Source organism: Narcine bancroftii, chromosome 8 (assembly GCF_036971445.1).
Source record: "Narcine bancroftii isolate sNarBan1 chromosome 8, sNarBan1.hap1, whole genome shotgun sequence".
Taxonomy (NCBI): Eukaryota; Metazoa; Chordata; class Chondrichthyes; order Torpediniformes; family Narcinidae; genus Narcine; species Narcine bancroftii.
In genome coordinates, this window is record NC_091476.1 from 172,930,497 (window position 1) to 172,946,356 (window position 15,860).

The window sequence follows — 15,860 nt, forward strand, 5'->3', positions numbered from 1 at the left end:
GGCTGGGTGATGCGCCGGGGGGCTGGGTGGGGGGCCGGGGGGCTGGGTGGGGGGCTGGGGGCTGGGTGGGGGGCTGGGGGCTGGGTGATGCGCCGGGGGCTGCGTGATGCGCCGGGGGGCTGCGTGATGCGCCGGGGGGCTGCGTGATGCGCCGGGGGGCTGGGTGATGCGCCGGGGGGCTGGGTGGGGGGCTGGGGGCTGGGTGGGGGGCTGGGGGCTGGGTGGGGGGCTGGGGGCTGGGTGGGGGGCTGGGTGGGGGGCTGGGGGCTGGGTGGGGGGCTGGGGGCTGGGTGGGGGGCTGGGGGCTGGGTGGGGGGCTGGGGGCTGGGTGGGGGGCTGGGGGCTGGGGGCTGCGCCGGGGGGCTGCGTGATGCGCCGGGGGCTGCGTGATGCGCCGGGGGCTGCGTGATGCGCCGGGGGGCTGCGTGATGCGCCGCGGGGTTGGGGGAGACGCGGCACCTGAGCAGATTGGATGTGATCGAGGCTTCCCGTGGGAAGGGGAGGGCTCCGCACCCTGGAAAGCTGCCGAGCGAGAAGGGGCCGGGCGGCGGGACATTGCCCTGAGCCGGCCACGGTGACCGGCTTTGTTGGCTGAATGCATCGCCCGGGCTGCCTCTGCGTGGTCGCCCGATGACACAGAGCCCCGGGGCGGGGGCTGCACCTCCTGACTGCATCTTGGAGGGAGCCATGGGGAGGTTCCGCAGGAAAGCCTGCATCGCCTTATCGCTTTTCACGCTCTTCGTTTTCGGAACTCTGGTGGGCTTGAAGACGCTGAAACCGAGCGACGGCGACCCTGGCCCCAGACTCCGCCTGATGCCCCCGGCCGAGGGGCCGGACACGAGAAGGCCGACCCCCGCCAGAGCCATCGTGGTCCTGCCGCCCACCGCTCCCGGAGCCCACCCGGGAGCTCCCCCCGCCGCCAACCCCGACCTGCACATCTTTTACTACGGCTGGTTCGGCAACCCAGACTTCGACGGCAGGTTCGCGCACTGGGATCACCCGCTGGTGCCTCACTGGGACCCGAAGGTGGCGGCGGGTTACCCGAAAGGCAGGCACGTACCTCCCGAAGACATCGGCTCCAGCTTCTACCCCGAACTGGGAGCCTACAGCTCCAGGGACCCCCAGGTGGTACAGGAACACATGAAGCAACTTCGGGCTGCGGCCGTAGGTAAGGAGCACCAAAGACTAGAAAAATAAAGCCCTATTAAATCACAGCTAATGTCCATACAATTGTTCTTTTGCAGTCTGTTTGAATTATGTTTGCCCTTGAAAGGTGCCCAGATAGGCGCGTCTAGTTTGATGACATGATAAGGTGCATCACCCCGTCAATGGCCCTTCATTTGGTTGGAGGATTTGAGACCTGAGATCTCAGCATTCAAGGAAAGTAAAAATCCACTCCTACAAGAAGCAACATTTTAAAATAATCTAATATTTATGGTTCCAATGACCATTTTGCTTGTGCATTGGGAACGAGTCCCGTTCAGAAAAAGATGGGGAAGTATGCCACATGCAAGCTATAAACAGAAGTTTTAACATTTAATGGAAAATGGCCTTTCACCCATCAGACCTTCCTTTATCATTCAGTGCTGGGTTCTGAACAATCCCTTCAACTGCACAAGAGCAGCGTGACAAAGTATCAGGGAAGCTGGAATGAAGAATCAATAATTAATTCAATCCAGGAGTCTGACCAAGGAGCAAAAGAAGTGTTAAAATACATGAAGGTGCTCGAGAAACTCAACAGGTCAAGCAGCGTCTTTAGAAAGCAAAGAGCTCGGGTCCGAATCAATGTTTCAGGCCTGAGCCCCTCAGCAAGGTAGAAGCAGAAATCAGGCAGGTGCCTGAATTAAAAGGTGGGGGGTGGGGGGGAGGGAGAGGGGGTGGGGAGAGGTGCACAGGCAAGGTCGTTGGTGGGATAGAGGTGGGAGGGGAAAAGAGCTGAGAGGTGATGAGGGAGGGAGTAGCTCTCTGAATGGAGAGGGAAGGGATGGGGAGCAAGAGGAAAGGAGACAGGGATGGGGAAAGAGAATTAGACAGGGGAGGGGCCTAACAGAAACTGGAGAAGTCAATCGCCCCTTTGACACTTGCGTCCAGTAAATCGGCCATTCAGTGACCCGGTTAGGAATGGTGTTTTGGTTGTTCACACTTGGCAACTCTTACTGGGACAACTGCACACTTACAAGGAGCCATCCCTGGGGATAGGACTGTTCGACCTTAAATTGGAAGTGTCCAAATGCAATTCTCAGTTTCACGCTTGGCTGATTGTAATGCTGGCATCAGCAGACACTGGGGATTACAGTAGGGGTCAAGGCAGTCTATCCCTGGCGAGAGATTACATTATTTCATGCCGGCAATTCAGACAATTTGGCTTTCACGTGACCCTTCTTTCAGCCAATTGGACATTAATTCCTGGGACTACATGCAAGTGTAAAAGGGGCTACAGCTCGTTTCATCTGTTTGCAGAGTGGAACATTGGCCTTGTTCCTCCAACGTGCAAGGAGCCTCAGTTTTGACAATGGATAAGGCCATGGACGTGTGGGAATGGGGTGTGGAATTAAATTGATTGGCCACTGGGAGGTCCCTGTTATTGCAGCGGATATGTGTAACATCCAAGAAGTGTCTTTAAAATCTGCAGTCAACATCAAAATGCATCACACAAGCATCAGCCCAGTCTGATTCAAAGTTTCGTATTCGACTCACCACCAATCTCAATATTGAGCACAAATATTTATTTAACAATACTGGCTGCAGCAGTGAAGTGATACACTCCTCAGCAGAATGTAATATGGAAAGAGAGATACCACCAATTAATGTGTGAACCAATTCCTTGATCAGTCTTGCCCGGATGTCAGATTTACATTCAAACTTGGGAACTAACAGAATTACAACATGTGAAGTTCCAGATAAGCAGCTGAGGAAGAAGTTACCAAAGACAATGGGCCAAGGAGTTGTGTAAGACCATAAAACATAGGAACAATGATAGCTCTTAAAATATTCCCATCAGTCCTATTCCCAATTTGCCTCGCAGACACCTCTCTCAAATTCAATTCTCCTATCAGCCTCCAACACTGGGGGAAATTTACCGCGACCAATTCATCTACCATCCAGCAAGTCTTTGGTATGTGGGAGGAAATCAGAACAATGAGAGGGAAAATCCACGCGGTCACGGTGAACACTGAATTTCTCACGGTCTGCACCCAAGATCAGGATCAAAACCAGATTGCTGGATCTATGTGATGGCAGTCTAAACTGTGTATAAACAGCAAATTATGAAATCACAAATGTTCCCAAAACCAAAAAAAGTGTGACAAGAGATAACTGAATGTTTGCTATGGAATACGGTATACCCAAGGACATCAACAAAGTACTGGAGCATGACTTTTGATTTGTCAGTTGAAAGTGTCTTAATATTTCTAAAAAAACACAAGGATCTAGGGTAGGCATAGTTGTAAGGAGAGTGGGTGGGGGCTGAAAGTAGTCTCCAGTTACTGAATAAACAATTTAAGCCTTTCAGAGTGGGGGGGGGGGGGGAGAGGAAGAAAAAGACAGGCAATGGCAACTCTGCAGTTTGGGAAGAATAGCATGACAAAAAAAGTGAGTGATCAGGTCACAAGAAAGTAGGGGTCTGGTGAAGTCAGTTCAAGAAACCCCTGCAACGTGAGGAGGTTAATATGTACCCAACATTCTTAATGAATAGGCAATCAATAGAATAAAGAAGCAATGATTGAATTTTACTCAGGGGTCTCCCTTCAGCCTCTGACACTCCATAGAAAACAAACCAAGTATCTAACCTCTCCTTATAGCTTCTGCGCAACTGCTCAGCAAAAGGAGGTGCTCCTTCTGTCCAATAGCCTACATGTCATCCTTGGGCAAGGTGAAGGACCTGTATAGCCTCCCAATCAGGATCATGTGATTGCAGAGGGTCTTTACAAGCAGATTCTACAAATTGGAATTTATGGTTGTAAAACTAAAAACGCTGGACAGAAAAATCTTTGATCAATGGTCAAGGTTACCTGTCCAGTAGGGACACTGCAACTGAAGGCGGCAACGGGAAACCAATATTTTTCCCTTGTATGATCATGAACTCAACATCGACTATGGTCTCAGCTCAAGGATGGAGCCTTCACCGAAGGAGAACAAGGGAGGTAACAACTACAATTTGGAGGGTCAGAGATCGTGACGGATGGAGAGACATGATTGCCCACACCGAACGGCCAGGCATCTGAATGAATGAATAGCTCATGTCTTCTCATCCAGGCATCATCTTAGTAAGTCTCTTCCATGCACTTCAAAACTTCCTGTAATGGGGTGACCAGAATTGCACACAATGCTCCAAGTGTGGCCGAGACAAAGATTTTATTAGCTGCAACGTAATTTCCTTGCTTTTATACCCAACTGCCTACCACATGAAGACAAGCATGATGGTGTATAATTCTATGATACTATTAGGTTTCACCTTTCAGATGTATGCTCTTGCTGAAATATTTTTGTATCCATCTATCTTCATGGTCCCATCACCAAATTCCTGGGCTACAAGATTTTGCTTGCTTAATTACACTCCTGTTCTTTTCTCTGCTTTGCCATTGCTGAGTTAGTAACCTTCACTAATTCTCTGTGATTTGCTGTGAAGCTTCCAGTGAGTACTTGTACAGATGATAATCCACTCTTTACGCAGGTACATTACTACATTAAACTCTGGTTCTCCCATACCCTGTCACTCTCTTTCCCCCATTATTTATTCATTACTGTCTGCACACACTTTTCCAGGAGTCCATTGACTGAAGAATTTGGATTTGAAGATGTGTAAAACTAAATCTCATTTTTTGGCATAGTGCCTGAGATAATCTTTTACAAACTGCAGCCCATTAGGTATTTTGTGTCGAGAGAAAATTAGTTTCATGCAATTTATCACAATTCTGAAAGTGGTGTTGTGCAGCTGGCTAACCTCTGGGTAAATTGAACAGAATTGAATAATAATTAGTCATAAGCGAGCAGTCTTACCCTGCCAAGTAAACAAAATGGTGCCGAGACATTCATACAGCTGAACTGAGCTTTTGTGGCGGAACGCCATTAGGCAGGCGAACCGGCCCCGCTTGTCACGCACGCGGCGGGGCAGCCGGCCAAAATGGCGCCATCGGGGGGTTCCTCCTGCCCTCAGCACCGGGCTCAGAAGCCCGCGCTTGGGAACCCACGTGACGCCCCAGTGACGTCAGGGCTCCCCAGCGCGGTTCTCAGCCAGGTCCGGGCTGGGAGTATCAGGCCAGCCAGGCAGCCTGCAATAAATCAGTTTTTGCTCATTGAACTCAACCCGTTTGGTTGTGCGATCCTTCAGTTAGCAGTGTAGCTTCCGCTACACTTTAATGGTTTAGTCTACATTTTACTACAATGACCTTTTCTGCATGACCTCTCAAGCCCAATTGTCAGCCCTTTACAGCCCTTTACAGTATTTCTTTGCATAAATACTGCTCTCTCATTGCTCATCCATCTACTATTGTTGCTGCTACCTTGCATTCTTATGACTTATTATGACTTAAGAAAAAAGTGGCCTATCAGTAGTGCAGCAGATCTTTTGGTGGTCTACACAAAGATGCTGGAAAAACTAAGCTGAGGGTTAGAGAACTGTAGTACAGGATGGCTCCAAAAATCTGATAGCAGTTGGAAAGACAAACTGTTCTTGAATCCAGAGGTGTTTGGCTTCAACCTTCTGCCTGAAGATTGCAGTGAGAAGATATTGTGACCACGGTGATGGGATCCTTTGTGATATAGGCCTCCTTCTAGAGGCAGCATCTCACAGAGATGTCTTCAATGGATGGGACATCTGTACCAGTGATGAACTTGGCTAGGTTTGCCATTTCTTGCTATCTTCTGTGCACAGTATAAGAATTTCCTGCAACCAGTGAGATTGGATTGTGATCTTTTATAATCTTAAATATACATTACACACACCTGCGCTTAGTATTAGAGGGGGGATTAAGTGGGTTAGGTAGATTATGTAATAAGTTAAAGTTTAATTATGTTTTCTTCAAATATAATTTAAAAAGTACTTTTGTTTAAATAACCCTGTGTTGCAGTGCGTAGATATTGCTGCTGGATTCTGGGGTCCTCTGGACTCCATAACATTTTATGGGGATCGTCCTTTTACGATTTGAACATTGGAGATTTATTAGTTAATTGGGGTTTTTTGGCAAGCTATTGTGTCTGGAATTTTTGCAAGCTAACTTAAAGCTTGTGCCTGGAAAACAGCAGCAATGGATATCTGTAACGCACTTCATTATAGGGAGGATGTGGACGCTATGGAGAGGGTGCAGAGGAGATTTACAAGGATGCTGTCTGGATTGGGAAACATGAGGCAAGGTTAGCAGAGCAGGGACTTTACTCTCTGGAGTGTAGAAGGATAAGAGGAAGCTTGATAAAGTTGATAAGATTATGAGAGGCATAGATAGAGTGGACAGCCAGCACCTTTTTCCCAGGACAGGAATTGCATAAACCAGAGGACATATGTACAAAGTTAAGGGAGGGAAGTTTAGGGGAGACATCAGGGGTGAGATTCTTTTCCCACAGAGAGTTGTGGGTGCCTGGAACGCCTTTCCAGGGATGGTGGTGGAGGCTGAAACATTAGGGGCATTTAAGAGACTCTTAGAGAGGCACATGGATGAAAGAAAAATAGAGGATTACGGCTTAAGGAGGGTTTAGTTTTTTTTTAAGGAATATATGGGTCAGGTCAACATCAAGGGTCAAATGGCCTATACTGTGCTGTAGGATTCTATGTTCTATAATTCCCTGAAAGTAGTATCACAGTAGATCAAGTTGTGAAGAGAGGTTTTGCCTCATTGGCCTTCATAAATCAAGTTCAGGAGTTAGGATGTTGTGGTGAAGCTGTAAATGTTATTGATGAGGCCAAATTTGGAGTATTGTGTGGAGTTTTGGTCACCTAACTACAGGAAGAAAGATCGAAAGAGTGCAGACTAGAATTACAAGGATGTTGCCTGGACTTGAGGAACTGATTTGCAGAGAAAGATTAACCAGGTTGGGACTTTATTTCCTGGAGCGCGCAGAAGAATGAGGGGAGATTTGATTGGGGTCATAGAAAGAGGAAATGCAAGCAGACTTTTTCCACTTCAGGTAAATAAGAAAAGAACGGGAGGACCTGGATTAAGAATGAAATGGGAATTGTTTAAAGGAAACATCAGGGGGAATTTCTCCATGGAGACATAGGTGAGAGTGTGAAGTGAAACTGCAGTGAATGCGGGCTCCATTTTGGATAGGTACGTGGATGGGAGGAGTATGGTAGGCAATGGACTGGATGCAGGTCTTTGGGACTAAGTAGATTAATAATTCAGCACAAACTTGATTGGCTGAAGGCCTGTTTCTGAACTTTAGTGTTCTAAGTTTCGAAGTGAATGCTGATATACTGATGGTTTACAAACTGCCTCCATAAACTCAAATTCCACCTTAAGTAATCCCTATGCCATCGGTGTTCTATGATTACTAAGGGATTGATTAAGGTGGTATGTGAGTGGGAAGGGAAGGTTGGGAAACACTGCTCTCGACCCAATAGTTATTGAAATATTTTGCTTGAGAAAAATTGTCATTGGCCCATTTCCTTTGGAGTTCTGAAACTGCGCACAAAATGAGTCAATGAGAGAGGATTAAAACAGTGGTTTTGAAACCTTTTCTTTCCATTCACATACCTCCTTACTAATCGCAGAGGACTTACGGCATAGGGATTGCTTAAGGTGGAATGTGAGTTTAGGGGGGCAATTTGGAAACCACTGAGATACTACTGGTCACACCACATCTGGAGACCAAAGAAGTCTTCAGGTCTCTCTGTTATGGAAAGGGGAGAGAGCCATAGGATACAAAAAATTGACCAGAATTATATCGAAGCAAAAAAAGTTATAACTATCAGAAATAATTGAACAAGATGAAATTCTTTTCCTTGAAAAGAGCAGATTCAGGAATAGTTTGATGGGGCCTTTAATTTGAAAGTCATGGATGAGAAATAGGATCATAAACATAAGATGGTCGCTGATAACCCAACAGGAAACTGAGGTGAAAATTCCTTTGTCAGGGCAAGTTTGGAGTGGGGAACTTATTGCAATAACATCTGAGGAGTAGCTGGATAGAATGAAGGATGAATACAAATGGGTAGAAGTTTATGGAAAAAATAAAAACCTGTTGTGGTCAAATGGTCAAACAATCTGTACAACATTGTTACTAAATTGCAGCCCTGAATCCAAGGTAGAGGACAACAGTTCAAAAAGAACAAGTTATTACATAGATATTAATCAGTTTGTGGAGAGAAACAAACACAGGCACAATCTTTGGCTTGGCTTCGCGGACGAAGATTTATGGAGGGGGTAAAAGTTCACGTCAGCTGCAGGCTCGTTTGTGGCTGACAAGTCCGATGCGGGACAGGCAGACACGGTTGCAGCGGCTGCAGGGGAAAATTGGTGGGTTGGGGTTGGGTGTTGGGTTTTTCCTCCTTTGCCTTTTGTCAGTGAGGTGGGCTCTGCGGTCTTCTTCAAAGGAGGTTGCTGCCCGCCAAACTGTGAGGCGCCAAGATGCACGGTTTGAGGCGATATCAGCCCACTGGCGGTGGTCAATGTGGCAGGCACCAAGAGATTTCTTTAGGCAGTCCTTGTACCTTTTCTTTGGTGCACCTCTGTCACGGTGGCCAGTGGAGAGCTCGCCATATAACACGATCTTGGGAAGGCGATGGTCCTCCATTCTGGAGACGTGACCCATCCAGCGCAGCTGGATCTTCAGCAGCGTGGACTCGATGCTGTCGACCTCTGCCATCTCGAGTACTTCGACATTAGGGATGAAAGCGCTCCAATGGATGTTGAGGATGGAGCGGAGACAACGCTGGTGGAAGCGTTCTAGGAGCCTTAGGTGATGCCGGTAGAGGACCCATGAATCGGAGCCGAACAGGAGTGTGGGGATGACAACGGCTCTGTATACGCTTATCTTTGTGAGGTTTTTCAGTTGGTTGTTTTTCCAGACTCTTTTGTGTAGTCTTCCAAAGGCGCTATTTGCCTTGGCGAGTCTGTTGTCTATCTCATTGTCGATCCTTGCATCTGATGAAATGGTGCAGCCGAGATAGGTAAACTGGTTGACCGTTTTGAGTTTTGTGTGCCCGATGGAGATGTGGGGGGGCTGGTAGTCATGGTGGGGAGCTGGCTGATGGAGGACCTCAGTTTTCTTCAGGCTGACATCCAGGCCAAACATTTTGGCAGTTTCCGCAAAGCAGGACGTCAAGCGCTGAAGAGCTGGCTCTGAATGGGCAACTAATGGGCAATGTACAGGTGCCAATTCCAATGTACGTCTGGAGACTGCATTACATGTTGTTTCCATCTACGTTCTCCTCATGCCCTCAATACGCCTGTCTTTCTCCTTTGAGGGATCACTAAATTCACAATGGTGAATCATAAACATGTATTTTTCAGATGCAGCTATCTTGCCATTTTTACAACACTGGCAACTCTAAATCTGGACTGTGCCTGGGAACGAGTGCACTCAGGGTGAAATTAATTATGTAGCCTCAGGTCGCAGGCTTCAATTTAGTTCTTGTCCAATGATTGAGGGTAGAGAGACCTAAATTTGATTTGTCTGGTGTCAGGTGAATAGTGTTACCATAAATATTATGGGAAGGAAAATTATTCAAACATCTCCACTCTGTGGACTGAAAAATAAGAGATTCAGCATGAGTGAGCATCTAAAAATTAGATCATGGGAATTTTGAATCCAAGTCTCTCGATGTTTCCTATTTATTATCCAATGAGCAGGAAGCTGAACGCAGCATTCTTCAGAATACTGCATCATTTTCATGTCAGTATAATTATCATAATTATTGAAGGGCCTGGCTGGGACAAGCATCTCCTACAAATAACAGCATGATTAAAATTTAACAAATTAATTTTTTTTAAATTTGAGAGTGATTCTTTGATCGTTAACAATTTTTTCACCCTGTCTCTCTTTTTGTCTTGTTTTCATGATAAACACAGGTGACACCAATTTTTTTGTGAGTTTCCAGTTCTATTTTTTGCAGAAGAACTTACATTTATATAGTGCCATCCACAATCTCAAGGGTGACCAGTGCATAGTTGTGCTATAGAACAAATGCCACTGCAGTGATTTCAAAGATAATAAATAGGAAACATCGAGAGAGATGGATTCAAAACTCCCATGATCTAATTTTTAGATGCTCACTCATGCTGAATCTCTTATTTTTCAGTCCACAGAGTGGAGATATTTGAATAATTTTCCTTTCAATAATATTTATGCTAACACTATTGACAGTGACTGAGATTGATTTTTGAATGTAATTCAGTTCCTTAACCTCTTGCATTTTTCAAAAAGAAATAGCTTCTACAGTTTTGTGTGCTTTTCCCTTTAATAGAATCTGCTTTCTCAATAAGTAGGATTCCTTTCCCACGCACTCCACCCAGCTTTCAATTATTGACTGTCAGAATTCTATCAATGAAACTTGTTTCTCTCTCAGAATCTCCACAAACCAATGATCAAAATTACACACCAGATACCAAATGATATCCCACAATACTTATTGTAAATTAAATCTCCTTTATTTAATCCTCAGATAAAATAATCCAGTAACATTTTTGCCTTTTTTCAGTGTGTTCATCTATAACCATATAACAATTACAGCATAGAAACAGGCCATCACAGCCCTTCTTGACCACGTCAAACACTCTCCTAGTCCCAATGACCTGCTCTCTACCCATAACCCTCCATACCTTTTACATCCATTTACCTATCAAATTTTTTCTTAAAAGATAATATTGTACCAGCCTCCACCCTCCACCGGAAGCTCATTCCACACAGATACCACTCTCTGAGTAAAGAAGCTTTCTCTTGTTTTGCCTCCTAACTCTCAGCTCATGTCCTCTTGTGTGAATTTCCCTATCCTCAATGGAAAAAGTCTATCCACATCTACTGGAGCTCCTGATGCTCCGATTCTGGCCCCTCACTCCTACAGTCCGTCAACCATAGCTCCTGAGACCCCGGCAGCCCGCCCATCCGAGCTCTCAGCTGCGAATCCTTGCCCTAGACACCCGTCCATCTGAACCCCCGACGTCTTGGCTGCCCATCTATCTGAACCCCTGCCCATCCGAACTCCCGACTGTGGGTCCTCGCCCCACCCTACTGCCCATCCGAGTTCCGATTTGGATGCTGGATGGGGTTGTTTGCAGCGGTGCTGGACAGGGGGGGGGGGGGCATCTGGGGACTGGGCTGGCTGCGATGAATCGGGCATCCATATATGGTGAATCCGAGGCACTGGACTTTTTTTTCTGCTGGCTCCTATAGGATTCCACTAATTACCAACATGGACCAACATGGGATTTTCAAGCGTGAGTTGAGCATGGGTTGTGTCAGATCATGTTTGGCGCCAAATGCAAGCTTTGGTGTGCAGACGACAACCATGAAAAAAAGTTTGGGTTTGGGTAATTTCAGTTTTCAGAATTTTGGATAAAAGATTACGTACCTGTGTTTCAATGGGAAAATGACACAATTGTACTGACAATAGAAGTCAGAGTAAAAGCAAAGGAATCAAAAACTAGTGAAGGAGACAGGACTGGAAAGAAAGGGTATACAAGGAATCAAAAACTAGTGAAGGAGACAGGACTGGAAAGAAAGGGTATACAAGGAATCAAAAACTAGTGAAGGAGACAGGACTGGAAAGAAAGGGTATACAAGGAATCAAAAACTAGTGAAGGAGACAGGACTGGAAAGAAAGGGTATACAAGGAATCAAAAACTAGTGAAGGAGACAGGACTGGAAAGAAAGGATATACAAGGAATCAAAAACTAGTGAAGGAGACAGGACTGGAAAGAAAGGATATACAAGGAATCAAAAACTAGTGAAGGAGACAGGACTGGAAAGCTTTTAAAAGCACTAAGGATGTCCTTAGGAAAGAAAAGATGAACCTTGTAAGGAAGCTGGCAAATGATATATCAAAAAGGATCCCAAGAGCTTTTTTAAGTATATTGAGTAAAAATAAAAGAGGCGAGAGAGATATAGGACCGATAGAAGATGACACTGGAGAAATTATAATTGGAGACAAAGAGATGACAGAGAACTAAATGAGTATTTTGCATCAGTCTTCATGGTGGAAGAAATTACCAGTATACCAGGGTATCAGGGGTGAGAGGTGAGCCCCGTCATGATCACCGGAGAGAAGGTACTTGGGAAGCTGAATGGTCTAAAGGGAGATAAATCTTCCGGAGCAGATGGAATGCACCCTTGGGTTCTGAAAGAAGATATGGAGATTGTGGAAGCATTGGTAATGATCTTCCAAGAATCAATAGATCCTGGCATGCATCCAGAGGACTGGTATATTGCAAAGGTCACTCTGCTGTTTAAAAATGGAGGGAGGCAGCAGAAAGAAAACGATAGGCCTGTTAGCCTAACATCAGTGGTTGAGAAGTTGCTGGAGTGCATTGTCAAGGATGAGGTTATAGAGTATCTGGAAGAGCATGACAAGATAGGCCAAAGTCAGCATGGTTTCCTTAAGGGGAAATCTTGTCTGACAAAGCTAAAAATTTTTGAAGAGACCACAAGCAGGCTAGAAAAAGGAGATGCAGCAGATGTATATTTGGATTTTCTAAAGGCCTTTTCGAAAGTGAGTTCCACCATTCTTGTGGTCTCTCCACATTGATGCAATCATGCAATCACAAAGAAGGCAGCTCACCAGCAGCTGTACTTTGTGTGGTGTCTGAGGATATTTGGTATGTCACCTCTCGTAAACTTCTACAGGTGTTCTGTGGAGAGCATTCTGGCTGGTTGCATCACTGCCTGGTATGGAGGTGCCAACTTTCAGGACAAGAATAAACTCCATAGAGTTGTTAACCTGGCCTGCAGCATCACAGGCACCAGACTTCACTCCATCGAGGACATCGACATGAGGCGGTGTCTTAAAAAAGCAGTCTCTATCCTCAAAGACCCCACCACCCAAGCCATGCCCTCTTCACTCTGCTACCATTGGGGAAAAGGTACAGGAGCCTAAAGACGAGCACTCAATGGCACATGGACAGCTTCTTCCCCGCTCCCATCAGATTCCTGAATAATCAATGAACTAAAGACACTGCCTTACTTTTCGCACATTATTATTTTTATATAGTAATGTCGTAAGATGGTCCATAATATGAATGTTCGCACTGTGACGCTGCCGCAATAACACCGAATTTCATGACTTGTTCATGACAGTAAATTCTGATTCTGTGACCAGCTCCTTAGTCTTCCAGATATTGAGGGAGTGGGTGTTTCCCTGGCACCATGCCATTAGTCCCTCTATCTCAGTCCTATATTCCGATGTTATTACCAGACTGTCTCGGTGGTATCATCTAAAGATTTATGGATGGAGTTGGAGTTGGCCATATGGTTGTGGGTGTACAGGGAGCAAAATGGGGGGGGGGGGTTTGCATATACCCTTAAGGGGCACTGGTGCTAAGAATGATCATGGAGGAGGTGCTAACACCAATCCTCACTGATTGCAGTCTTCAGGACAGAAAGACGTGGATGCAGTTGCAGAAAGGGTGCCAAGGCCAAAGTCTCAGAGTTTGGGGCTGAGTTTATGTGGCACAATGACATTGAGGTCGTGCTGTCGACAATGAAGAGTAGGCTAACATTGGTGTCTTTTGTTATCCATATGTTCCAGGGTTGAGGGTAGGGAATTCAGGACGAGACCTCAATTTAATCATTGCTTTTCCTTGTTCCAATCTAATGGTGAAGCACTTAAGGTTATTTTCCCTGTTTTTTACTATCCCTGTTTACTGTCCTAAATATCCCCAGATCAAAAATCCTTTTTATTTCCACCTTAGGTTTATTCCCTTCTGATTCTACCCTAGGGTCCCTACCCCTGCCAGGCTAATTTAAACCTCCCCCCCCCACCCTACCTCATCCCACCTAACCAAACCCCATTTCACCAACCCAATGAGATTACTGGTTGCAGTCGTGTTGAGGTGCAACCAGTCTGACATGCAGAGATCCCAATTCCTCAGATTCTAAAGCTCTGCCTCCTACACCATCTCTCCACCCACACACTCATCCTGTTTCAGTATTCATCAGCACACGGCACTGGCAGTGACCAAGAGGTTATTGCTTTGAGATCTGGTTTGGTAGCATCTTTTCTGCCTCCCTCATCTCTGTCTGCAGGAGGTCATCCTTCTTCCCTCCAACACCATTAGTACCAGTAGACCACAACGTCTATCTGTGTTCCCTCCCTCTTCAGGATGCTCCATGTTCATTCACTGAAATCTTTGACCCTGCTACCATGAAGGCAACATATATTGTAGGGTCCTGTCCGTGACTACAGATATGCTTATCTGCTGCCGAAGTATTAAGGAGTGGAACAGATTCCAAGGCCAGATGGTCTACTCCTGCTCCTATTTCTGATGCCCTTAAAGAAGAAGGGTCATTAATTAATGAGATCATTAAGGTCATAAGGATTGACACTTAAGATACAGAATCAATTTATGTGGCACTACCAGTTCCTCAGCTGCACAGGCTGGGATGCTAATAAGTAAGAGGGATTATGGAAGATTTGAAATCTTATATAATCCCTCTTACTTATCAGCATCCCAGCCTGTGCAGCTGAGGAACTGGTAGTGCCACATAAACTGATTCTATATCTTGAGTATCAATCCTTACAACATTAATGATCTCATTATTCATGGATCAATCCCTCTTCTTTTCCTTTCTGCCAGCCCTCAATTTCTGTAAGGCTTAAACACCTGACATCCCCCTTCTGGCCGCATTTAAACTCCAAGGTTCTCAGTCATCAGTGTGTTTAAACAGCCAGGATTCAGTTCCTGCCGTGTATACATTTCTGGGGCCTCCGTTCCCACCAGGTTTAAACTCTATCAGGTATCTGTGACTGTCACTCAAGGTCTGAATAAAGATTTCGATCATATTCTTGAAATTTTTCGTCCATTAGAATTACGAGTGGTCCAAATAAATAGGGCGGATACAAGGATTTCTCTGAAGTTTCTTACGATGGTATTTAATATGGTTAATTAACACCATGTGGGCTATTTGCAGTTATCCAAATGCATTTATTTATTGTTGAAGAAAACTAATCAGTTCCAATGCCTCATTATTCTGTGCTCCTCAGGGTCAGAGCTTTCTGGGGTTTGTCAAGTCCTGTAATTGTGGATCTAAGGGAAACAGTTTTCAAAGTAAACGATTTGTTCCCTTACTCAGGGAAAAAAATTATATCTTCCAAGTTGGCTGCAAGTGGCAGATGTGGAGAGAGAATAATTTTTATACTGATGTAGGTCTTTGCAGGGCTTCCTAAAGAAAGACCAATGATTAACTTGGTTTGGCCCATAAACTGCCGTGAGGCTCCCAGCTGAATTAAAGAGCATAATTTGAAAACCATGCTGGCAATGTTAATGCATGAGCTGAACACCGCTACAACCCTAAGTCAGCATTCACTTGCAGTACCATAAAACAGCTCTGTGAAAACAAAGCTCAGTGTTGCAATGTAAATTGCTTTTACTGCCATACCTCACTGCAAAGTGCACTGAAGTGTATTCTGAAAAGCCTCAGAAAATCTCATCGTAAAACAGACATTTCTAAACTTCCACGCGACTTCTCAACCTGTTGAATCGAAAATGAAGTACATTTGAAATGTAGGCAACACAGTCATGTAGGAAATCCAGCCGTCAGGTTTTCACAAAGTTGGAAGCTAATTGATGAATAGATATTGTCTAAGCACTGAGAGTGCTGCCCTACTCTTTGACATAATGCCATGGGAGTAGAAAGTGAACTGCAGTACGCAGGCTTTTACCACGTTCATGTTTGTCACACGTATCAGGATGAACTGACAGAAGTTTGTTTGC

The 15,860-nt window shown here is 45.4% G+C and overlaps 1 protein-coding gene across 1 annotated transcript in view; it reads left to right on the top strand.

Annotated features, from left to right (window-relative positions):
• Window positions 1-481: 481 nt before the first annotated feature.
• The window catches only part of LOC138741575 (glycoprotein endo-alpha-1,2-mannosidase-like protein), a 44,810-nt gene continuing 29,431 nt past the window's right edge, over window positions 482-15,860 (top strand). The window contains exon 1 of the mRNA XM_069895831.1: window positions 482-1,168. Coding sequence (XP_069751932.1) covers window positions 631-1,168 — 538 coding nt within the window. The 5' untranslated portion in view covers window positions 482-630. The remainder of the gene's footprint in view (window positions 1,169-15,860) is intronic.